Genomic DNA, 26,548 nt, shown 5'->3' with positions numbered 1-26,548 from the left:
AAGCAATTAGGAAAAGTGTGAGATGACAATGAAAAACAGGAGAAGCAGCAATCTATATAAAATAGATACTTTTTCCACTGTAAGAAATTCACATGGATATAACAGTTGATGGATATACTGAAATAGAAGAGAAAGACTGAATAACTAATGATCTCCTCCGTTTCACACTAACTGGATACTAGCAGGAATGCTTTGATGTAGAGAATAAAAATACATAATTTATCTTTTGAAAGATATTAAGAGATACTCTTCATGATTCTTCTTCACTCTTTAATTGCCTTGAATACATATTGAAAGGGAATGGGGGTAAGATTAATATGGAAGAATTTGACATTGATGCATTCCCCTTACAGAACAGCAACTTTCCACTCTTGTGCCTTTGAGGCCCACTGTCAAAGGCACAAGATATTATTGGCACTTTTAAACTAAACCACCAAAAGTTCAAACTGATTCCACTCCACAGCCTGGAGATCAAAGATGGACAGGCAGCCTCCAACCCATATTCAGACTGTCACTCAACAAAGGACTGCTGGCACACAGAGATTACCCACAGCGAGGCTTTCAATTTGAGAGGCTAAGGAATGGGTGCCTGCATTTGTCCTGCTAAGAATATCTGTTCAAAAAGCATTTTCCAAGTTGTGTCACCTAGCATACCTCAGTGAAAGTCCTTCAGGATGACATAAGACTTTGCGGACTAAAACAACTTGCTCCTTTCACAGATATAAAATGCTCCATTAAAAAATAATTAATTTTGTTACAGTAAGAGATAATTTAATCAGCCAGCAGTTGAAGGTAGCTAATTGAGAACACAAATTCCCTTTCTGCCGCTGATCAAAACTAAATCGGAATTTGTAAAGATGGAGAAGGTAAAGTACCCATTTTTTGATATGACATGGAAATAAGATATGTCATCTTCAGACTGAGACTTTTCTCAACCTCTATAATCTTCCCTATTTCCCATTGTTGCAGGCTGTCAGTGACCTGATTTAACCCGTTAAGTAAAAAAGACACTATCATTATCAAAAGCATAGAGTAAGGAGAGTAGAGACTGAAGACACATTGCAAGAATCTGTTTCCTTCCCCTCCCTCATCACTACTGTAATTACCTGAGTAGAAAATGCAATATGAAAATTTCCAGCACATTATACTCTTGGCTTGCTGTTTCACTGTTTGGTTTTGGCAACTTCTTATTGTAGAGGATGGAGAAGAGGCAGAAAAGAAAAATTCATCCCAACAGAGGAAAAGCAGTCACCCAGTAACTTGGAAATCAGGGGTAAAAGGCTTTCAGAATGGTTTTGCAGTCAGCAAGCCTCATATTGTATTTGGTCAGGAAAGTAATTTTTCTTTTAGTTATATTGTATTATTCTTCTTTCATCCCTATTTTCCCAAGAAAATGCAGTATCATCCTGCTTTTCTCTTGCATGTAAGAGAGTCATCAGTTTGCTGAACCTCATGACACCTGTGTAAATCAAATCAAATCAAATGTCCCTGCTAGGGTTAAGAGCTTTGTTTTCATGACTGCAGGCACAAGGACAGGGACAGAGCTTTGGAGTCAGACATCTAAATGAAAATCCTCTATTCAATAATACAATGTCAGGTTAGTTTTTGTCTCTATGCTGTTTTCCCTCTTCCTGACTGCAACATGAGATGACTTCATTATCATCATGATTTCATACAACAATTTATGTGAGTTTGTTTTGATTCCTTGAGGTGAAGTCTCAAGTTTTGAGGGAGGACAGCCTTGTATTTTATCAGGCTGAATATTATTGCTCCACTTCTGAGAACCACAGATTTCTATCTTCTCCTTCTATTCAAGTTATGCTTTCAATCAGAGACACTTATGACAGTGGATCCTGAGGAGTGGAAGGATTTGTACTCTGTTTCCCTACTATCTTATACATGCTGATATCTGCTGATTTGCAGATACACATATTGCTGTCACTATACGACATAACACTTTCACAAACAATATTTAGATTATTGCCATTGCTGCTATACCATTTACTAAGCCTTGCCATAGTTCCCAGCCATGCTGTTGTGGGTTTTTCATCATTCAGCCAATCAAGATATAAAAACTTGACATAAAGGGCCATTTTTCCATGTGAGGATTTATCTAGTGCCCACAGGATACTAAGCCCAAGCAGTCAAGAACACCTTGATGAACTGGTATCATAAATAATGTTTAAGACATAGTCACAGCTATAGTACTTGAACACAGAGAAATAAATGCTCTCTGGTGGCAATACTTCATACCATTCTATAATTGGACATATATATTGACAAATTCAGGAATTTAAAAGCTTTCTAATCACCCTTCCTCAGACTGAGCAACTTCATGAACAAATTGATTTCCAGATTGTATTAGGCAGAACTTGACTGCAAATGATAACGGTTTTTAGCACAATGAAACACAGCTGTTTAAAACATCCTACATTATACAGAAATTCCATGTGACAAAATTAAAAAAAAAAAACCAAAAAAAACAGAGTTCCAGCCACATACTTCATTTTAGGTCATGAACTAGGCCAATTTTAAGAGAGAGTGTTAAAGGCTAGTTTCAAGACTTCTGTTATTTTCTCCATTCTCCCCAGAGACACACTATTATTTGGTTTCCACAGAGGAATTGCTTTTTTATATCAGAAAAAAAATCCCAAAGCAGAAGGAAAAAATATCTGATCTGACAAGCATTGCAAACACAGTTAACAAGCTACTTTAATTATCCTCCTAAGATTTTCCCATTTGTACTCTGATCATCATCTTCTTCACAAACTTAATTATGCCTCATTTGTTCTTGCTGCACTACTCTCAGTGAGTATTCCAGGTGGAAAAGAGGAGCCTGTTTGTAACTGTAACCTCAGGTAATTGTTTTGTATTTTTTTATTTTACTATAGAATGACTAAGAGTTTTTAAGAAAAAAAATATATGCAGGAGTATCTTTGGGCAATATGAACATTGAGTAGAAAGCTAGGGTATTTCCACATCAGAAAAGCAAAACTTGATGCGATCAGCCATCCATCTGAAAATTATCACTAGTCAGATGATTAAATAAATGAAGAAAATCATGCTGTTATCATCTGCATTTCAGAGATCAGTATTAATAAATTCTGATTCCTCAGCAAAGGAAACCTTTCCACAAACTTGACCTTTGAGAAAGTCAGAAAGAAGAACAACTAGGAATAAATGTGCTTCGTGAGTCAAATACTGAGATGTGAACCTAGTCACTATTTAGAATTTATGCACTTCCAGCACTTTTAAAGTGCATAGGAATTACTGTGTTCTGACTGAGAACAGACTGAGTAAATACCCTGAAGAACCATAATTTAAGCCTGATGAGTTTCTTCTAACTTTTCAAAAGTCCTAGGTTTGCCCCCCTACCATGCCTGAACTTGATTTCACCTAGGTTGCTTTTTGAGACACATTATTCTTATTTAATTAACCTACTGAGACACATGACTGCTGCCCCAAACTCACAAGCATTTTTTAATACAATGAAATGCCAAGCCTTAAAATCTAGCACTATATACAAGTAACTAATCTTTACACATTAACCGGCCTTCAAAACTGAAACATTAAAATTCTAAGCTTTCAAAGCATCAAAGCTAAGTTTCTAATTTTTTTAAAAATCCAGAGACACAAGACAGCATTAGAATATATTCCATTCCATGCCTTACCTGAACCAAATTCCATCCCTTCAGAGATTCAGCGATTATAGAAGTAACTGTTGCACATACACCACCAAAAACCATCAGATGATTAGGTCCAAATTTTATTGCATCATAGAAGGCTTTGAGTCCTTTTGCATTGTCACACTAAAAAAAAAAAAGAGATAGACAATATTCAATGTCACAAATAAATTTAATAAGAAATAAACTGCTGAGTAGTTGGGCAAGGAAAAGAAAACAGGCGTTCCACAGATAAAAACATACGACCTAAGCAGGAAAAATCAGAGCACTCTCTTCTGGACTCCTAATGAGCCATAGTAGAAGAACAGCAAAAGTGCATCATTACAAAACCAGAACAAAACCATCACATAACCTCATTCTACAAAACCAGAATTTTGGTACCGCCATTTGACAAATAACAAAAAAGTCCAGTAGCAAATGGTTGAGCCAAAACATTCTCTCCATTTAGAGCTACCATTTCCCAAAGCAAAATTTGTAATGTAACACCGGATTGTCAGCAGGTCTTCCATAGTTGGAGGAAAGTTGGAGACTACTGATGGTCTCTGTAAAGAAAGTTCTATCTTTAAAGAAGACTCCTAAGGAGCTTCAACTTACAGTCCAACCTCAGTATTCTGTGCAAAAAAATGTAGCAGAGAGCCTGTCATTTAGAAGGGTAGCACCAAGTCTTCAAAAGATAAAATATTCTTTTGAAGTGCTAAGGATTAATTGTTCTGCTCTCATAGCTCACACAGCTTTGAGTGGCAGGCTGGGCTAGATGACATTCTTAGGTCCTTCTAACCTGACCTGTTCTTGGCTTCCCTGATAATTAGTTTGATCATTATTTCAGGTGTAGAGGATTTTACTGTAAACTGAGACCAAGACTGAAAATTAAGAAAAAAAGCTCATGCTAGTCAGTATTGTAAAAGATATATCAATCCTTGAATAAAGTAGTATTAAGAATTCATAATAACCCTAATTCCTAAGCTTGCAATAGATTATTAATAAATTATGTGCCTGAAGGTTGAATTTGATTCCAAACCATACTGGAAGTCAGAAGTACCAACAGAATATAATAGCAGCTGCCACTGCTCCACTAACAGCCACTCCTATCTCTTTTTGAAACACAAGTTTTCTGCCCTCTTTTGCCTCCTCTGCAAAGTCTTCCTTGAATGTACTCTTTATAAGAACTATCACACACCAGCCTCCAGTATTTCATTACAACTATTCAATAAAACAGTTCATTTACTATCAGCATCCAAGTAGTAATTGTATTGCATTCTGCAGAGAGAATAAAGATTTTGACTAAGAAGTTTGGAAGCTTATATTAATCTCCTTACTGAATTAATATGCTAAAAGAAAATTATTATATTTGCATTCTATCTGCAAGAATAGAATTATTGCTCCCACTTATTCAAAATGATACAGATATTTAATGAATAGACTCTCTTAAATTGCATAATATAGCCCAATGCTTTCTTTCTTAATGCAGAAAAAACCCCAAAACTTCTCAGTACAGCAGAGGCTCCCCTGTCAGTTTAATGTGCTGGTGACAAGCTCACATTGTGAGAGAATTAAGACTGTGATCATTGGAAGAGGCAGAATTCTCCATTCTTACTCCTTCACTCTCTACTTAAAGACTCTACTTTATTCCAAGTGCAACCAGAAGGCTCAGCTATTTCTTAAATCTAAATCCAGCCAAGGACACAGAGCTTTAGGTATCTGCATTTAATTCACATTTAGCCAAGTATTTTCCCTCATCCACCTTATGGCATGAAGCTGCAGCAGAAGAGATTGCTGAACTAGTTTTCATACCAACTTAAAACAAGTTACTATAATTATTTTTATTTTTTTATTAGGTCACATTTAAAATGTATCACTAAGTAGCAGTTTGAAAAGAATATAAGCCATATGGAAACACAAATTATATTAATAGTAAAATAACTGTCCAAAGTTGCAGCCTGTGAAGGGCCATGTAGAAGTTATGAATAAATAAATTATAAGGACTTATGGTATATTATCTGAAGTAAAATCCACACTAAAACCCACCCTTACATCACAAAACATCTGATGCATTTTTGACTTCTATTTGCCTACAAAATGTTTCTCACTGCAGTAAACTTCAGGAATTATGGGTTGCATTAGGTCAGCTTACTGGGAAGTCCAGAACTGTTATAAGGTCTTTCTTTCTTATTTGATTTTTCATGGTTATGAATATACTAGCATGACAACAACCCCTTTTCAATCACACAGCAATTCTCTTGGGAAGGTATGCCAAAATGTTTGCTCATCTCTCCCAAAGGGAAAAGTTCACACCGCTGCAATATATCACTGATCAATCAAAAGTACCTACAATAACACCTGGGCTTCTCTAAAATGTGATCCAGTTAAAAGGCTACCATGTTTTCACCTTTGTACTTTCCTCCTGACTAGTCTCAGCTCTCTCTCTTCTAGGCCACCATGAATAATTAGAGTAGACTCTGCCTATTCCTTGAGCATAACTGTCCCAATAGTCTAAAGTATGTCTCAGAGACAAAGAACAAGAACTTTTAATACTGTGGCTGGCCATACTGGACAGAAATGAAAGGAAAAATGAGAAAGATGGGAGAAAGCAGACTTTCACATTTGTTTAATGTCACATTTCACAACCTACACTGTGTATAACATTCTTCCCTGCAAGCAACAGAACAGTCTGTCACAAGCATTAAAGAATAAACATTCAGAGAAAAATAATAGCCCTACCAAGCCAGACAGACAAGCAGGAGAAAAGGTTTCTTTGTGCCTCTAGTCTGAGGAATGTATCCTTAGAGAGCTCCTGGAGCCCTGAGAACAACTGGATTTTTTCAGAAATCCCAGGTGGCCACCGCTGCTGCTCATGGCCTTCAATCCCCAAACTCTTCATATGTAACCATAAAAGAGGGCAGTGCTGTTTAAAGACAACAATCACTGAAATTCCCATCATATTGCCACCCAACTTCCTGAATTGTTGTCTCCAAGTGACTCCAACTAGGTCCAGGAAAAACCCTTTGCAGCAATCTACAAGACAACTCAAGACTGCATAAGAACAAAAATCCACATTAAAAAGCAAAAGCTAGAAAGTCCTGGCCACATGATGATGACAAGAAGCTGATTGTCTTACTAATTGTAGCATCACTGACAGCAACGAAGGGGAAAGAATCCCTTATAAAAAGTCACAAACTTGTATCATGAAAAATATAATCTGAAGGAGCCAACACTGCTTTTACCACCAAGTTTTGATATTTTGCCTGAATTGTCATCAACATGTCTACTTCACTGATCTGAATTCAGCCAGCTCACTTTCAAGCCATGTATAAAACAGGGCAGCTATGCTGTGCCCCTGAACTTGGCTGCACATTGAAACACTGATCATGGTTGCAATACATTTACCAAAACTAGAATTTCAAGTTTATGTGATTTGTCATTTATCACAATTTTCTTCAGGAGAAGGGGCTGAGAACTGCCTACCCCAAACACATTAATTGCTGTGCTTACTCTCAGCCAAAAGCCAGGAATAAGCAAAATATAAATAGCAAACATACATATTAATGAAATAATTACATTAAGTGTATCTCTTAGCACACTGACTTGATACAGACTACCTGGAAAATTTGCAAGGGAAAATACAACCAAATCACTAAGCAAAGGTTTGTGAAGTGTCCTGCCTCTTGCTGTGACAATGACAGCTTAATATCACAGCTGGCATCTGACAAAGCGTACATAGAACTGCCTATTTTAATTAGGAAAAATAGCCAGATGAACTGCTGCATAGGAGAAGAGTGAAAAGAATTTGTGGATTGGAGTGTTACCCTTCCTGAATCCTCTTCAGAGGAATGGCTGACAAATAAAAACTACAATCCTCCACTGAGAAAAGGATGTGAATACACAGGGAGGAAGAACTGCCTGAGGCGTTAGGGGTGCACACAGGCAAGAAACATTTCTGGAGAGAACAGTACAGCAGCTGAATACACAGGAGAGACCTCCCATCTACCCAAAGGCCCTCTGCAGCTGGGAGAAAGGATGTCCCATGTGAAGGCCCCACATCACTGAAGTCAGGAGAAGCAGCAGGACTGACCTGTGAGTGTTGTTGGCTGCCAGGAGGGCTGTCTGGCAGACAGTGAAAGAGACACCAGGATGTGCACTGAAATCCTCATGGCCATAAGCATAACACACTGCAAGTCCTTGGTGCACAGAATAGAAATTTGTGTGGCTCTGATACAATAAAAAGTTTTGCCAACTCCATAACATTGAGAGGTTTGAGTAATTACAGGGTTAGCACAACAGCACATACTTGCAATTTAACTGATCTTGTTAGAGCTGCACAGCAGTGAGCATTGCAGGGACAGATACACTGGTCACATGGGTGATTATGTTTAGATTTCTAGCTGTTGGATAGCTATGCTGAACTCTCAGCAAGCTGTATTCTGGCACAACTATACTTTTTCTGAGTAAAAGTAAACATGAGGAACTATTTTGGTGTCTATTGAGCTACTGACAATTGATGTTAGAGAGCCTTTATGAAAAGAGGGACTAACAAACAGCTGTCATCTGCATAATAAAATATCCAACTTTATCAAGAGATATCAGAGCTTTCAGCAGCAATCTGCCCTAAATGCTCATAAATATATTAAGAGAATTTGAACAAAAAGAACAAAGGTATAAAGCCTTATTCCTATCCGCTACAAAATCTTGCCTAGAAACATTGACAACTGTGTTACAACATCAGCTCAAATGGAACTCAGAGATGAAGAACACCAACAATTATTTTAATTTAATTTTCAATGACTTCTTTAAAGTCATCAATAAACACAGACAATTCGGTGAAGAACATATAGACAACTGCTCAGAGCAACAAAAAATGTCAATCAATTTGGCAAACTCTACCTGCTTTATACAGGCAGGGCATGCTTCCCCTGAGATTCGTCTGTGTTTTCAAGTACCTGCAATTTAGGTACTTTAAAAGCCAGCAATTATATTTTTGCATTTAATTGCTGTAGCTGGATTTTCTTTCCATGAGTTTGTACGATTGCTCTTGGAACCTCCACTTTGACAACCACAGCATCTAGTGACAAAATAATTATCCATTGAAAGAAAAAGCACTACTTTTCAATTGTTCTAGAACACTTCACACTGTGCAAAATAGGTGTGAAATGTCTTGCCGGAGGTTATTATGAATGTTAAAAGTTCTCAAATACATGAAATTAAATTGGACTAGTTCATAGATCAAAAAATCAATTCAAAGCTTCCTAATCGAGAGATGGCAGTTTTCTCATGAAACACTTGGATCACAGATTTTTGGTGGCCAGGATACTATTCTAGGGAAGCAAGACCAAAATCTCACCCTTTCCTGCTGGTGAATTGACAATGCCAAGTACTTGCATCAAGTCTGGTCTGAACTGCTGTAGCCATTCCCATGTTCTGCATTTGAAAAACAAGAGCAACTCCTTCCAGCAAGTACACTAAACTTCTCTGTCTTAAAACTGAAGTTAACTCATCCCAAACAGTGGGCTTTTCTGTATGTGATTTCTCTATCATATTTTAATTTCACTAAAATAATGCAATCATATTTAGCAGTCTTATTTGGTTTTGCTTTAGAAGGACTGGCAACAGCAGAGGAGGACTTAATCTATTCAGTGAAATATTTCCCAGTAAATTAACTCTCTTACCTTGACACCTCTTGACATAATTCTAGACTTTATCTAGCAACTTTTTAATCTGATTCTGCCTGCTGCACAGCTCACCAAGTGCTAACTCTAAGGCACTGGTGCTTGGCATCTCATTTAGCAGCTTATATGAAGCTGCCTTAGGTGCCACCAGCCACCTGATCAATGACTGATCTCAAAGCAAGGGGGACCACTTGCTCCTCTGTCCCCTTATGTCCTTAGAGCCTGTCTAAACACCTTGTGAAGGCTCAGCTTCTTGCTCAATGACATTTTCTTTTTACTCAGTTCACTGTTTGGAACTGAGTCCGCCAAGCAAGATAAACAAAGACTTCCTGTCTTCTCCTTATAAGAGAAGTATATTTACTTTTCCCAACAATACCCTTTTTTATTATATGACTTATATTTTCAGTCTTGTTACTATTTCATGGAGTATATAACATTTACACTGAATGATTCCAATTTAAGAACTCCAATATTAAATTAAATTGGGATGTAGCAAATAGATAAATCCTGTGTAATCAAAACTGACTCTGTCTATGTTTCCATCCTGATTAAACATGCAGTAGTATCAGATATTAATTTGACTTCCTCTTTTCAGAGTAAACTTGCATTCAGCTGGAAAGGTGAAGTCTTCTCTCAAACAAAGGTAAAGCTTTTCTCTGATGTGGAACTGTAACACACACAGAAGTGCAGAAGAACATCAAGAAGTATTTTGTGTATTTATGATATAAGATCACTCCCTTTTAATAATGCACTATTGGTTGATGTGGCAAGGTTTTAGTAGCAGAGGAGCAGCAGGGGTGACTTCTGTGAGAAGACACCAGGAGTTGCCCAGTTGCCCCCACATTTTTCCCCAGAACTGACTGCCAGTTCTGGCCAGCTCCAAAACTGCCCATTGCCCAAAGCTGAACCCCTTCAGCTGATGAAACTCTGTGATAACATGTTTAATATAACAGGCAAAAAAGTCCCACTGTACAGCAGCTGTGAAAGAGGAACAAGAAAAAAAAATATGAAAGCAACAGCCCTGTAGGTACCAAGGTCAGTGAGGAAGGAGGGACAGGAGATGCTCCAGCTGCTGCAGCCCATGGTGGGATAGCCTGGTGACTCCCTGCAGCCCATGGGGGCCCATAGTGAAGCAGAGATCCACAGCCTTTTTTTTTTTTTCTCCTTTTATTTTTTTCCTTTTATTTTTTTCTTCTATCTGTACCACCAGTCCTGTGCTGGAGTTGTTTGAGGGCTAGACAGCAATGGAATTCAGGTAACACTGGCTAGGATGTAAGAAGTTGAGCAGGAATTTAAAACATAATTATCTTCTTGTGAATTGCTAAGAGAATGCTCACTTTTGGGCCTTAGAGTGATCCTATTGTGCAAAATGAGCAATTAGAATTAGTCAGATCCCACAGTAGAAGTTCCCAAGTTTTGTTGGATTGTTCTGCAGTTGGACCTGCCATCTTACCTGAATCAAATTGGTGTTTGTTAGTTCAAATATTCCTAGACAAGAAGGGATTTTATAACGTTCCTATTGTATTGGCTCATCCACAACATACAGTCCATTTTGTTTAACTTACTTCTGCATTAATCTAATAAAATATTACACAAGATAGTTTTAGAGATGTTTTTAATTATCAGCATTAATTGAAATGGAGGGATGTTCCCAAAAACAATGTTCTCTTGAATTAGAATTTTTTCCAAGTATCCTTAAAGCTGCTTGTGGATGTTCACATTCACAGTTTTATGGTGTAAATATATAAAACACAAAAATAAGTCTTGGTACTGTAGTGGGTTTTTTTTCTGACATTCTGGTGCTCAAACACCTATCAGATATTTTTGAAAATTCAGTATTGACAGGGAGACCTTGCTTAATTCTTCCTCCTAACCTAACCTATACTTTCCATTGCCATTACGTTTTATGGAAATAAGTGGAATTATGGAAAAGCATAAAAATTCCAAAGGAACAGTAAAATAATATATCCAAACATATTTAGAAAACAATAATATATTCTGGTTTTGAGAATAAGCCAGCTTTGCTTTCTCCAGCTATTCCAATTTTTACCAAGAATTTCAACATTACAATGGTTTCTAACAAAACAAAGAATGATTTTATTTATTCAATAACTGAAGAAAATATCTTCAGACTTTGTTTTTATCAAAATACTTTTTAAATGCCCCTAGGTAATCAGTTCTGTTTTTTGCATTTAAGTAACCTCAGAAGGTGTTAATTGCTTCAGATACTTGAACCCCAAGATCATTATCACTTAAATTTATTGTTGCAATCTACTGATTGTTTTGTTGTCTCTCAGACATGTGCTGTAGTAGAATTACAAGGTATTTGCCAGCTGCTACTCAAGTAGAGACTGAGAGCTAAAGGAGACAATACTGGCAGGTTCAACACAGAATCACTAATATCAATTCTTCAATTTTGTAGTTGTCTCTTTTTTTTACTTCCTTTCATTATTACACTTTATTATTTATCATTACACTGCCAGAAAAAGCCTACGTTTTCATAGTCACATTCTGCTGATATGTTTCTGTTAGACTTCCTTTCATTCACTCCCCAGCACTTTTTAGAATATAAGGAAGAATTCAGAAAAGTGAAGAGATGTGTCATTTAAATATGGCACTGGATTTTGTTTTCCACATCTAGAGTATGCAAAAGATAGGACTTTTCACAAGAACAATCAAAAATAATACATCATACTTCATTCTATGTTTTGCAAATAAATTTTCTGAAACTGTCTTTAAAGGTTTAGTTTCACCAGTTTTCTCCTTTCCTTATGTTTGCTACTCACTATGCACTCAGTTTTAATAGGACTGGGGTTTTTTTCCCCCCAGGTAATTTTGGAAATTAGAAAATCACCTTATCCAAGGAAGGGTACCATCTCTAAACTCTTAGTGTGTCTTTTCAGTACACTGAAAATTGTTACATACTAAAAATGTATGCAGCAGTGCTCTTTACAGTAAATAAAAGACTGAAATAAGAGAATAAAAAAGGAGAAAAATCCAAATTTATAAATAAAAATCAAGAAGTTCTTGTAGGCGGAAGAAAATAGAGGTGCACTAGAGCAAAACATTTAAAGTACCAGTGATATACATGATAGACTGCCTGGCACCCCTCTCTGCAGTAATAAGCTGCAACTGAAACCAAGATAGGAATACAAAGATATTTTGAAAGATCACTTGCCCCTCAGCAAGCAGCAAGAAGCAGTTGTAGGGGAAGTCTGCTGTATGAATCCTTTCCTTACCATGACCTACTTACTCATGGAAAAGGCTTTATTTTTATAAAAAAAGGGTAGGGGTGGGGCAAAAAAAAAAAAAATATCTTTCTTGATACTTTTCTGACATGAAATTTAAAAATTATTCTGAGGGTGAAGAGATATGAAAAAAAAAAAAAAAAACCAACCTCTTCAGCATCCTTCTGGTTAAGGGACATGTTGAAATAAAGTCTCCCTTGTGTGCCTCTGTCATACGGCAACAGGGCCCATGTCTCAGTGCTCACAACCACAGAAATTTCCAAATAAACATTCACCAGGGATGACAAGAGGCACAGATGACTCCAAGGCCCTTCAGAATTGTTCTTATAACTTCTGAAAGTCATTTACCTGGAAAATGTGAGACAATCTCTTAAGCTATCACAAGGATGTCTGTAGCATCCTTGAGAATATATTTGAATTTTAATAAAAGGTCCGAAAGCACCTGGCATTTTTGGAAAATATGATGAAACTCTTCTACTTTAGAGGATTATATTCAACATCAAGAGTGCTTAGTGGTATGTGTAGCTCCCAGCATGACTTTTCTGAAGCAATACTGTTTGAAAGAGGTTATTTTTGGTGTTTTTTTTTTTTTTTAATTCCCCAACAAGAACTTTCGAAACACAGACAAAGAGCAGAATTAAAATACAGCTGACAAAGTAAGAGGCTAGAAAGGGCATAATGAATTAAGAATAGCAAAAAATAATTTTTTTTTTACTCAAAGGTCAAGAAAATCTGGTATAATAACCTCCATCACAAGTCCGTGATTTTTAATTAAAATCTTTCTGTGATGTAAAACAGTTGAACTTTGTCCATATTGAATGAAAATCTGCTAAGCTAATTTATCTAATGAGGAATAACGTGTGATCCTTTGGATAAACCACCATTAAGTTAGCCCATAAAAGCCAAATTAAATTCATGGTATGCTTTAATTTGGCTTGAATTAACATAGCATGAGACTACAATAATTCACCATTTTATAGAAGTCTTAGGCTGGAAATGGATAGAGTACATATCAGCACAGTTAGCATCATATTCTTTTCCCCCCTTAATACCTGGCAAAAGAAAAAACATGGAGAGAATAAAGTTTTATTTCAGCAGCTACACAGATGGGATGACATTCAGCCTGTCAGTAGGCACAATGCTTCACAGTCACAGTTTTGAGAGTATGAAAAACCCCCAAAATCCCAGTGCCAATTAGCAACCTTGCTAACAAAAACCTGAGGTGCCATGGACTTATCTGCAGTGGGGAATTGACTCAAAGTTGAGCCTAAGAGGCAAAGGAAAGAGAAGCATCAGCCCTGGAAGTATGGAGAGACGCTGGAATGGAAACCTATTCAAAATGGTTTCCAACTTCATTAGCTCTGTAGGCAAGGTATTACTTCAAGCCAAACTTAATTTGCTGTTTTCCTATCTAAAGGCTCTCCTTGATCTGAGTTTTATATTCCAGAAGAATAAGTGGTAGAGATTGGGGACCACTTCAAAAACTTGAAGTCGGTGGATCTGTCTGATATCCTCTCACATTCGCGCATGAACACTAAATTTCAGTAGCTTTAAAGCTATAAAAGCAATATATTGCCTGCACACTGCAAATTGCAACATAATTAACAAACAGCTGTTCCTTTGCAAGATCAAGAAAGGGTAGCAGACTGACAAATAAATCCTTACCACTCACATTCAGCAGAGTAGTACAGGATTTCTACAAGCAAACTGACCAATGCTCTATTTCTTACAGCCCTTAATTAAGCTTAATTAAGATTTTCTGTAAGTATTACTTACCTTGAAGTATTGACCCTTGGAGGTTCACTCCTTATGCTTCCCCCTCCCAAAAAAGGCCATGTGACATAAAAGTGAAGTAGATCTGAGCTGAGTGCAGGTGAAATGCCCACAGAGAGCACAACTCAAACCTGCAGTTGACCCCAGATCAACCACCCAGAAGTTTAAAAGCAAACATATCCAATGCAAGTCTGAAAATTGCAAACAAAATCCATACTAGAGGCAAAGGTCTACGCTAAGATGGGCACGCCAGGCAATTAGGTCACCCTAATTCTCTTCCTTTAGTTTCTTAAATGTGTTGCATACTTGGGGCGCACTCACAACAAAATTTGTTCCTCATCTCCTTGCCTGTAGGAGCCCAGGAACTGTTTTGCCTCTGAGGACACTATCCTCCTTCATAAGAAACCGCAACACGAACTCCCGCAGACATGTCTTCACTGAACCAGGAATTCCTGCTGGCTGTTAACCAGCTCTACAGAAATCTCACTGACACACCATGAAGAAGTTCCAAACTACCAAATCCTCTGTCATCTGCCCAGTTGTCTTCCCACTGTGATTATATTTGAAACTTCCCTGACTGCTGCTATTACTTTGGCACATAATGCTCTGCTACCCCACAAGCAAAGCTTATATGCATGAGTAGAATTCATCCCTGTGTAAATTGACTTTTTAACTTGCCTAAATGCCACTAAAAATGGCTTGACTAAACTCTAATAAACTGTAAATGACTAAACTGCCTGAATCCTCATAGTAGAAAATTCACTTACTAGTTCTGTAACTGGATAGAGAAACATGTAAGTTCTCCCATCTGTCTATGGAGATAAGCCTGCCTTAAAATCTCCATGATTTTGTCAGACTCATTCAGTCCTAAACTGCCCAGAGATAAAAAATAAATTTAAAAATCATGCAAATATCAAGTTCCTCAAGACAGTCTGCTTTCTTTTATACCATGTACTCCAACAGAGCTAAATTGCTTTAAGCTTGTACAGGGAACAGTGCAGATACTTGACATTCTTTTGCCAAACATGTACTGACTGTCACTGAGAATCTTAACAGGCTGAAATGGTATAAAATGCTAATAGAATGATTCTAATCATTCTGTCAAGCATGGCTGACACTACACTGTCAAGTGAAGAAAAGTACTTTGTACAGCTCTGGATCAATTTTATTTCTTTACTGTGGCATCATATAGGTAGAGGAAGTAGTGTGAATGAGTTAAAATCTTACAATTTTTTAGGAGATAAAATGAAGGAAAATGTGCAAGTCCTGACCAGGTGAAATATTATATTGACAATGACCTTGTCCAAGGAAACCACTCTCAAAATGAACCAGTGCTATGAATACCTCATGGGATTTCAAATGTCTTACTCGATATGACACTCAGAGTGTCTCAAGGGGAGCAAAGAGGTTTCTGTCATTAAAGTCTTCTGGTACAAAGTAGTGGTGCAGAAAAAGAGACCTAAAAAGGTTTTCTGTTGGTTTCTGGAAACTGCAAAAAATTGGCAGCTGTGGAAGATGTTGGTGCAGGAGGGAGGCACAATACCTAGCTCAAAACCAGTAATGAGAATGTATAGTAGCAGGACAAGGATTTCAAAGCTTTGATGAAATGCAAGCAGAAACGCTCCAGTGCCACAGACCAGATGACACAGTAGAGCCAGGAAAAGCATTCTTTACTTAGGTTGTGGTCAGAAACATATCACCTGGCTGCCACCTTTCCACAGCCCAATTAGAAGAGTTTACGCAAATGATTCCCAATTCAGGTAAAGCAAGTTGACAAATTACTACTAACATTTAGAGTTGTTTGAATATGACTGCTGACCTCACATTGAAATGGATGAGTTCACACCATCTCTTCCATTTTGTCAAAGCAAGATGTGTACTTACATGTTTGTGCCAGCATGTGCATGCAGGGACAAGGACAGAGGAGGACAATAGCCTTTCTGGTTGCCACAGATCTCCCTGCAGCCCTGATTTGACTGGTATGCTTTGAGGGTGAAGGACAACACAGCAGTTAGAAGGAAATGCTCTTTTCAAACACTCCATATGTTAGCTTCAAGAATAGGATAGTTTGGCAGTAGAGTTCCATGTACTAATCTTAAAAAAAGAAATCCACAAGCAAAGAAACAAGCAAACAAGCAAAACCAAAACAAAACAAAACAAAAGAAAACCTTCACATCAAACAAATTAATAAAGCCAAAACAAATCCACTCCAGCAAATGGAGCTGGAAGCACAAGTCAGCTTGCTGAGCTGAGAAGTACATGGTGACAAAATAACATCTCAGGTGCCAGTTCAAAAAAACATGGAGCAGCCCATTCCTCTGGTGCAGTGGAGACTGTATTCCCTAGAAACTGTAAAACCAGTGGAAAAAAAAAGGGATAATTTTTCCCACTGCCCCCTATTAACAGTGCTATATACAAACCACTGGGAGACTGTGTGAGTACCCTCTTCTAATGTGTTCAAAATGTAGTTTAAGCTACTGTAGGAGTTGGAAGATAGGAGACTCCTACCCACAGCAAAGAAGAGGAGAGAGAGACAGGGATATGTATGAATCACAAATATTAACATGGATTTGGGTGGCATTGATGTGTTAGCATGCAAACATGACAGAGTTGGAAGGGGGAGAAAAGTGTCATGTCTCCCCTAACCACAAAGGCTTATTGACTGCTTTAAGCTCAGAATATTTCCACAGATATGCAGATATGACAAAACAAGTACACCTCCGGATTTCAGAACTCCTCATGCTTTAAATTAATGATGATAACATTACAGGAAGGAAACAGAAAATTTGTCCACTGCTTCCTCCATTGTGTTGTAACCATTTCTGTGAATTTCTTTTATTCATAAACTATGAGCAGTGTGTGTACAACCATAAACATTAGAAAAATATGAACATAATTAATTAATTGAGATCACAATAGAAAACAAATTTAGGAAAATTAGACTACAAGAGTTATTTGCAGTGTTACTCAGAGAAATTGTTTCCCAAGTTTGCATTTTAATGTTCAAATCAACAAACAAAAGGCTTTACAGCACTTAATATTGGGTACACAGTGTACTGATAATCAACTTCTGAGTGCTGCATACTTCTGCTCTATGCCACAACATTTGGAAAAGAGATTAGCTTATCAAAACTTTTTAAAGTACTAGTTCCTCATTTTGACTAGTTCCTGACAGTTGAAGAAACTCTTTGTAGTCTTGTTTTGATGTGTTTTCAACTTGTTTGTGCATTAATTCTACCAGGTGTACTAGGAGCAACTTATACTGGTAAGCCCTGTATTCCTCACTGAGTAGAAAGGATTCACCTTCTAATCCATGATTTATCATTGGTGATAAATTTGTACATGCACCTTGAAATGTCATTTGACAGTCTAGCTTAGCCTTTTCAAAAACATTTAGCAGCATTAGTTCCTGTACCTTCTCAAGTCCAGAAAATATTGGGTAAGTTTTTAATTACAAGTTCTTAGTGTCAGCAGGGTGCTGTGAGTCTAAATGCCATTTAATCAAAAATATGTAAAACAATATGACTAAGTTATGTAAGATCCATATAAATTAAGCTGATATGAAGTTTTAGTGCAGCATAACAGCAACCTTTAAGACAAAAAAATCATATTTTTATCAGCTATCTGCATTAAAAGTAGCACAATGCAAATAGTGCTGCTTTCTATCTAGAAATAATAAATCAGAAGTGATTTTGGCACAGCTTTAATCTGTTATAAATAATTTAATTTCTTCCATTTGTAAATAAACCCCATTTAAAACCTCACAGAGTTTCTGTAAGCCTTCTTATTAACATTACTCAGTCTGTGACTTAACACTTTTAGAAAATATTTCTAGTTAAATCTTCAAAAAGGTATTTCTTCTGTTTAAAGCAAAATATTGATTTTTCATGGGATGATTCTTTCCTTTTACTACAAGTCACCAAAACATCAAGGCATCAAGGACCTGAGAAGAATATACCTTTTATTTCCACTTGATGATCTAGACAGAGGAACGCTTCTAATTTAACTCAAGTAGTTTCAGGACACCTTTAGCAAGAGAACAGAAGTGTGCCTTGTCCTGCCTATCTTGAGCCTGGCAGTTAAAAAAAGAATAATCTCTCCTGAGTGGCAAGCCTGGACTACCTCAAGCTGAGAAGAGACACAAACAACAGGCTCTAAATATCAGCTAATGCTGTAAACACAAAGGTCAGAGTCAGCTAACCCTCTTGTTATGTTGAGTTCAACTCCTGCCAGCAAGTGTTTGTCAAACCTACCTTCCTTTTTGGACTTGAATCTAAAGGCACTTAACTCCTTGATGCCACTGATTTCTGAACAAATGAGTTTGGTGATATGCAAACATAAACCCCTCCTTTGGAGTCATTGATTAACTCTATAGGAAGCCAGCAAAATGGGTAACATTAGCTTGGAAAACTGCAACTGGTTACATGAATGATTCAAGAACTTGCAAGAACAGAAAAAATGCAGAAGCTGAATGAGCTAAAAGGAACATCATGGCAACCCCAGAAACTGTGGGACCAAGTGGAACAGGACAGAGGCCAAGACTTTCCTTACCCAGCTCCCCAAAGGACACAGCTTTCTGCTTCAGGGAAGCTGCTGGAACAGCAAACTGAAGCCCTTTGCTCATGACTCATTTACCTGAGCTCAGCCAAGTCAAACTCATGTTTGTACCCAGGAGGGCTGTGCTGCCCTTCACCTACAAGCCAAAGGTTTGTGTTAGCAGCACCCTCATGAATTTCATCAAGGCAAATCCAAAGTCTCACATGTAGGAACAAAGGGCCCCGTGCAGCAGCTCAGGCTGACAGGCCAAGCAGCACCCCGAGACACGAAAGGGGGAGTCTGGTGAACAAGAAGTTGAATGTGTGCCAGCAGTGGGGCTGTGCAGGAGTGGGTGCAGACTGCTCTGCACCAGCAGAAGCACAGCCAGCACTTTCATGGGACAGACTATGCCCTTTTAGTCACCGTTGTAAAAGCTGCTTTCAAGCAGCCTGCTCATTTTTGAGCCTTTGGATAACACAGGAAATTCTGATGAGCAGGAGAGAAACCAAGGAGAAACATCAAGAGGGTGATGGAGCATGTGATGCCTGAGGAACAGCTGGGGAAGCTGGGCTCCTTCAGCCTCACGAGGGGAAGGCTACCAGGGCAGCCTTCTAGACCCTGATGGGGAACACAGATGTAGGCAGACTCTTCTCACAGACATGCAATGGAAGAACAAGAGCCCACAGTCTCAAGCTGCAGCAAGACCAATTCTGATTGAAGAGGTACAAGGGCAAGTTGAGTGATCAAGGATTGGAATAAGTTAACTAGACAGCTTGGGAAAACCTCCATCCTTGGAAATTTTCAACACCTGACAGTTCAGTGCCCTGAGCAACCTGAGAGAGCTTCAAGATTGGCCACTTTGAGCAGGATGTTGGACCCAATGATCCCCAGAGCTCCTTTTCAAGCAAAATTAATCATGATATTTCAATAAGTTTTCACAAGAGCTGAAGCAAAGCAAGACAGGCACAATCAGCCTCACAACATCATGTCTATTCATAGCAGTCTCCAATGCAGCATTTATTCCAGCCAACCCAACAGCAATTCCAGCATTAATTTAATAAGGTCTTTTTTTCAAGCAGTACCTATGAGCACTGAAAAGATAGGGTCTTCACCCCATTTTTGGAATGAAGCTGTGCAGATAAAACTTTTGAGCCTACAGTTTGTATCACACTTTCCATCATCAATAAGAATCATTTTGCAATGAGAAAGTAGAAAATTATTTTGACTAGCATTTACTTAACCCAGAAACTGGAATATATATATAAAATGATTGAGAAAGAATGGTATCATTAATCTTCATATAACAACTACATTCTCCCTGGCTCTCATGAAAGAATTTATTTGAAACTTTATATTTTGCTTTTTAAATTACATTTCCATCATGGTTTGTTCTCAGTCACTATAAAGAGCATTATTTACAGATTGTTGTGGCTAGTTAAACAATTGTTTTCCCTGTACTAATTTCACGCTGTTTTGGCACAATTTTTCTAACTAGATGAATTTTAATTTGTCTAAAACCTTTTCTTAAAACACCATTTAGTCAAGCAAGCAATATCATCTTTCATTTTTACATACTTACGTTCACCCAGCAACATCTAACAGCTGAGGAAAAATACTATGACAATGTTTATTAATCCAGAAACACAGGATGTGTCACCTTTTGCCAAGGTCCCAGAATAATTCCTGGCAAGTCAGAGTTTATGAAAGCTCTGATTATAATATTCCTTGTAATAATTGAATTATTGAAATCGTATAATGATGTAAGGTATTTATAACTTATTGTAATTACAACTTCTCCTAGAAAACACCAGATTGTCTAGGCTATATTCCTGGAAAGAAGGCATCTGCTAATCTTGGTAAACAGAGCAGAAAAGTGGGATCTCATTTAGAATAAATATTCCTAATATCCATTCATTGCTTGTCTCAGGACTGTTCCTTGAACTGAGACCAGCCCCAGAAGTTGTCAGCACATGCTGCATCCTGTGGAAGCAAATCCTGGATGCCCATCACTCCCCAGCTGTGTGGTGCACAGTGTTTCACTCTGGAGTTACTGCTAGTCAGGAGACAAGAGGAAAGCACTTAAATGCAATTCCCATTTTATTCTTACAATATTGTCTTCAGATGAGAACTGTATTCTATAAATCTGTGAAAATAGTGTTGGGAAGACTTAGGTTGGAGGTAACAAAATGGTTAGGAACAGAGAGATGATAAAATTAGATCAGGTAAGAGACCCTGAACCAATCCTGGCAGACAAAAATGTCACTGAGTGAATCTGTGCTAAAACACTCTTCATCTAATTTTTGATTGTGAGCCCTTTAAGGACAAATCTCATTTGAATGACTCCCCTTAGGTAATCAAATAAAAATTCTTCTGACTTCCTACCATCTGTTTAAAGTAGGAAGGGAAATAGCAGATGTCAGTTGTGTGTGCGAGAATGTACAGTCATGTAATGTTCCCATCTCTTCCCTGAGTACTCCTTAACCCTAGCACCCCTTCTGCCCTGAGACATCCCAATTACTTTCACTCCAATCCTTCTCTTTCACACTCTGTTGAAAATCTTTCTCCATTCCTGCCTTCTGCATACTCTTTCCCCAGGGCTAGGCTTACAGAGCCCAGCTGAAAAAAAAAGCATAATCATAATATTTTCTGATAAAGAGCAACAGACATAAGTCTCTGCCCATGCAGCTCCTATATGCTTTCCTGTGCACCCTACAGCCTCCTGTGTACACCAGCTCCCCTAACACTTGATCCCAAGCTCAGGCCTGTGTCTAACCCAAAACCCTTGGCACCTTATCAATACTTCTGTCCTGCTTTCCCAGTGACTACTGCCATGCCTCTTTGAAGAGTACAGCCTGAGACATCTAAATAAGTAGAAACTAGTCATGTTACTGCAGCAGATGTACATGCAGGAAATATCCTCTGAGAAACCACATCTGTGATGGAATTTTGAGAACTTGTGAAATATTTTTGTAAGACAGCCTTGTCACACTGCTAATTTAGATTTCTAACAGACATCCAAATTTCTTTTACTGAGCGTTCTGTATCATTTTCACTTGGGAGAACATCATGTATGTTGCCTCATTACCGTATGCTCTGTTATTCAGTGCAGTTTACACAAGGCTTTTTCAGATCTAGCATTCTCAAATGTTGGCATTCAAACAGAAAGGAAGTGGTCCAACACACTGCAGTATCTGTATGAAAAATGCGTTTTTAAAGGTCTTTGAATTTGAAATTTTTTCGTATAAGGAGATGAAAAACAGGACATGCTACATCTATTTTTTATATAATACTATCAGTATGATCTTTCCCCCTTTTTTGTTTTCCACTAAACAGCATTGGGATGTTGGGCCCAAATATTCATGACATTCACATACTCTTGAGTATTACACACCTGTAACCTGTGGATTTGACTGAAAAATTAGCAATACAAGGATCCTTAGGTTTGTCACCAGACTAGCACGACAGAGAACAGCAGCATGCAGCAGCTGTTACCAGCTTCTGTTCAACTCTTCCCCATACCCCACAGTGTTCAACAAACATTCTAAGACCAGGGAAGGAGAGGAAGGAGAGAAGGAGAGGAAGAGAATCAATAACTAGCACTTTCTTGTGTGTTAGGAATAACCAACTTGCTATCACCCACCTAGTGCAGGCAATAAAAGGTAAAAATTTAGTCATTCTTTCATTAAAATGTTTAAAGATCTTAAGGAGTATGGCCAGTCAGCAGCTGTGCAGCAGAAGAGTGTGGTAAGACCAGCATGAAAACCCAGGCTGCTAAACTGCAGTGTGTGTATTCATTTGCCTGAATTATTTCCTATTACATTCCTGATCCTCATATTGACCTGTAGCTTGCCATAAGGCCAGTCATTTTATTTCTATATAGGCTCAGTTCAGGTAAAATCCAGTCCTTGTCTATGAGGTGGATATGGTGGATTCAAAGTCCACAGTGTATAAGATCCTAATTCATGGCTTGACCCAACATTGTGATCAGCAAACTCTAGAACAAGCATTTTTCTGGGACCAGAGTAGAACAATTCTCAGTCTGTTTAGTTAATTGTAGTGATTAATCACTGTCAGAGTTAAATTCCGTTCACACACACAAGAAAACAGTTCAGTTCTCTACCAGTTACTCTTAGTTCAGGTGGTAATGATTTGTGCTGGGCATTTAAAGCCTCTCCTTTCTAAAGATGATATTGTGTTGTCAGGAATTTGCACTCTGAATTGTTTAAGGTAGCAATAGAACCCATTCCAACCTACTGCATAACATCATTTATGAACAGTCAACAAACATTGGGGAGATTAGGTGCATCCAGACCCATAAATCTACTGATACTATTCAAAGCCCATGCTAAAATCTCTTCTGGTAAAACAAAGGAGTGAATGCAAGGGGAAATCACACATTACTGATGCTTGACATCTAAGTGATGAACAGACAATGAGAAGGTTGAAATACTGTCACTCACTGCTCCATTTAGCTGTCTTTGAGAAGGATGCTGTAAGGACACACTGAGCAGCCTAAGGAACACAAGAGAAGAACTCAGAAGTCCAAATCTCACCATCAGAGCTACCACTCCGCCACCTCTGTACAAATTGGATATGCACAAGGAGTCACCTGGGGCTGGGACAGCCTGCCCAACCAGAAAGCACCACCACAGGAAACAGAGGATACCACCCCCTTATCTGCCTTTCCTTAAATCATGAACACATGGGAACTGGCATCTGTGTTCCTGCTCTCCCAGGTGTGATAAATTCTGCTACTTCTGCTGGTCTTGTGTCCAGCAACGTTCTCTGGGCTGAAAGACAGCAGTGTGCACTCACAGGTAAGAGGGTGAATAAGATCTTGTGGTCCACCAAAAGGAGTGTGGCCAGCAGGTTGAGGGAGGTGACGTTCTACTCTGCTCTCATAACACCCCACCTGGTGATCCTCTGCACAGACAAGACACCTTTCCTTTGAGGACAAGCTGAGACAGTTGGGGTTGTTCAACCTGGAGAAGAAAAGGCCCCAGAGAGACCTCTAGCAATCTTCCAGTACTTTAAATAGGGCTTATAAGGAAGAGGTGGAGAGACTTTTACACAGCAGATAGTGATAGAAAAAAGGGGAATGGTTTTAAACTGAAAGAGTAGAGATTTAGATTAAATGTTAGGAAGAAATTCATTACTCAGAGAGTGGTGAGGCACTGACAGGTTGCCCAGAAAAGCTGTGGATACCCCAGCCCTTCAAGTGTTCAAGACCTGGTTGGATGGGGCCCAGAGAAACCTGGGAAAGTGAGAGGTGTCCCTGCCCACGGCAGGGAGATTGGAACTATATGACCTTTAAGGTCCATTCCAAACCATTCTATGATTCTCCTCCCAAGCACAAGGCCTTCCCACAAAATTATGATGAGCCTGTGCTCAAGGGAGAAAACTAGAGTCAATCTAAATGCCCATACTTTTTAGGGTGAAAGTTATCATATATGTAAGCAGAGACTTTGATGTTTTATTGAATCTTTCTTTAGAGTCTTGGCACTTGCTGAAAAGTATAAAGGTAGAGCAAGCAGAAAAAGCCTAAAACTGAGTTGTTATAACAATCCACAAGCACTCTCCCCATCCCTGCCCTTAAGGCAGCTGAGAGTACAGCTTATCCCCATGACCAAAGCTGAGCCAGCACCTCACCTCTGATGAGAGCAAGAGGTGCTGACCTTCTGCTCCTGCCACCCTCACACTAAGGCTGCTTTTGACAGTCATTTGATCCCACAGTGAGTAGACTGAAATAATCAAAGAGCAGGAAAGTACTCAGGTGATTTCTTTCCTTCTGGTCAGTGAGTTAAGCCATCCTACCACGAAATCAGGAGCAAGAGGGCAGGGTAGCGGAGTATGCAGGGAAGGCACCAGAAATCTCCCTCTCTGCAGCAGCAGCAAGGCCCTGGCTGGGCTGGCTGTGCTGTGAGCTCACTCTTGATCGTAGCTGCAGAGCTGCCTCCCCAGGGCGCTTTATGACAGAGGGCACATCATTGCATCCTCTGAGGCCTTACTCACACCTCTTCTCTTACTTGGTTGATGATTTTCCATTCTTCCTGTCCTAGTTTCTTGATTTGTGTGCTCACACACATGCACAACCTTCAGCCTAAATTTTTTAATAAAATAATCATCATCATCTGACTTTTCTAGCTATACATGTATCTTCCCACTACATCTAGGTATCACTGTGAAGACGGACATTGAATTCCACTTATATCTAGCTTGACTAAAAGATGATTTAGCCTGTAGTTTTAACCAGACCCATGACTGCATGCACATCAAATGTGCAGTGGCTGGTAGCCATTAAAACTACAAACAAGAACAGGGATTCCTTTTTCTGGCAGCATTTTCAAAAATCTCATCTTGTGTCTAAGTTTGTAAATTACATTCTTGAATAGTTCATTATGAAAGCAGTTTCAGGAAGAGTTCTTTTAATATTACATATACATGCCAGAGCCTCCACTTCCTTACAGTGGTTATTTGCTACAGTTATTTCATTATCTTCAGAAGACTTGCTTCTAACTATATTAATTTAAGTAAGTTCAAAAGTAGGCCATGCAAACAAAATGAAATATGGCCAAAGTGCAAAAACTCTTTAATAGTCTCATTTAATTTGACATATAAAATAAATATGGATTTTATTCAGAGGTGTATTGTCATCTTTAAGACTGCTAATCCTAGAAGTCATTTTACTGAGTCTTTGGTTGGTGATTTTTAAGCAATAATTTATTTCAATTAAATGACAGCATCTTTTAATCACGGGAAGTGTCTTGGCAGACAAGCAATTCTGTCTTTGGAGCTTTCATACATTTATTCATCTGCCTAAATTTCCTAACACTTTGGAGTTCAGTTGAAGTTTCATTCTGAATTAATGAATTGGGGAAAGAAATCTCTTTCATTACAACACACAAGAAATGAAACAAGGTGAATGTTAGGGGCAGTGAGAGTAACGTGATAACTTGAAGCCTGAAAAAAAGCAGATGCAAACCCTTTGTAATCATTGGCCATCCACCTTCACGTGCCAGAGTTAAAATTATTCCACAATAGCTATGATTTTTAGTTCAATGAAACCACAGATTTCTCTGAAAATTATACAAAGCTGCTAGAGTCTTTCAAGCAAGCAAAGGCTTTAAATGCTGCAGATGCAGTTAAGAAGTATCTCTGTGCCTGGGAGATAATGTTTAATGTCACTTAGTCATCAAATCAGGAAAATAATGAAACCTGTACCTCTGCACCCACAGTGACCTGACCATCCCTAACAGGGCTGGTGAACAGGCAAAGCCCTGCTCCCTGACATCAGGTGCTGCCAATGGCTGGGCCCTGCTGTAATACTGCATTTCTGAAATTTCTCTGCCCCATATGGTTGGGAAAACAACAACAACAACAACGCCTGGAGCTTTCTGATACTGCATTTTTCCCTGCTGTATTTTTCAACTTGGAAAGAGCCCTCATACCTCCACTTTCTATAAATGGATGTGTCTATTTGGCAGAAGAGCAGGTCTTAGACACCAGGGCACATTTTTCCTTTTTGTTCTGATGGAATGCATCAGAAACCATTGAAATCTCCTTACAGAGTTTATCACATTTGTTTCCTTCAGCCAGGAATGAAAAGAAGTTGCAAGTTAAAAAACTATGCCAGTCACTTAATAAGAAG

The 26,548-nt window shown here is 38.4% G+C and overlaps 1 protein-coding gene across 2 annotated transcripts in view; it reads right to left on the bottom strand.

Moving 5' to 3' along the window:
• Positions 1–26,548, bottom strand: part of GABBR2 (gamma-aminobutyric acid type B receptor subunit 2) — a 456,950-nt gene that overhangs the window by 349,753 nt on the left and 80,649 nt on the right. For both annotated transcript variants that reach the window (XM_036399440.2, XM_036399448.2), the window contains exon 3: positions 3,672–3,809. In XM_036399440.2, coding sequence (XP_036255333.1) covers positions 3,672–3,809 — 138 coding nt within the window. The remainder of the gene's footprint in view (positions 1–3,671; positions 3,810–26,548) is intronic.

Source organism: Molothrus ater, chromosome 1, assembly GCF_012460135.2.
Source record: "Molothrus ater isolate BHLD 08-10-18 breed brown headed cowbird chromosome 1, BPBGC_Mater_1.1, whole genome shotgun sequence".
NCBI lineage: Eukaryota > Metazoa > Chordata > Aves > Passeriformes > Icteridae > Molothrus > Molothrus ater.
Note: the sequence above shows the minus strand (reverse complement) of the source record. Positions and strands in the feature narration are given on the sequence as shown.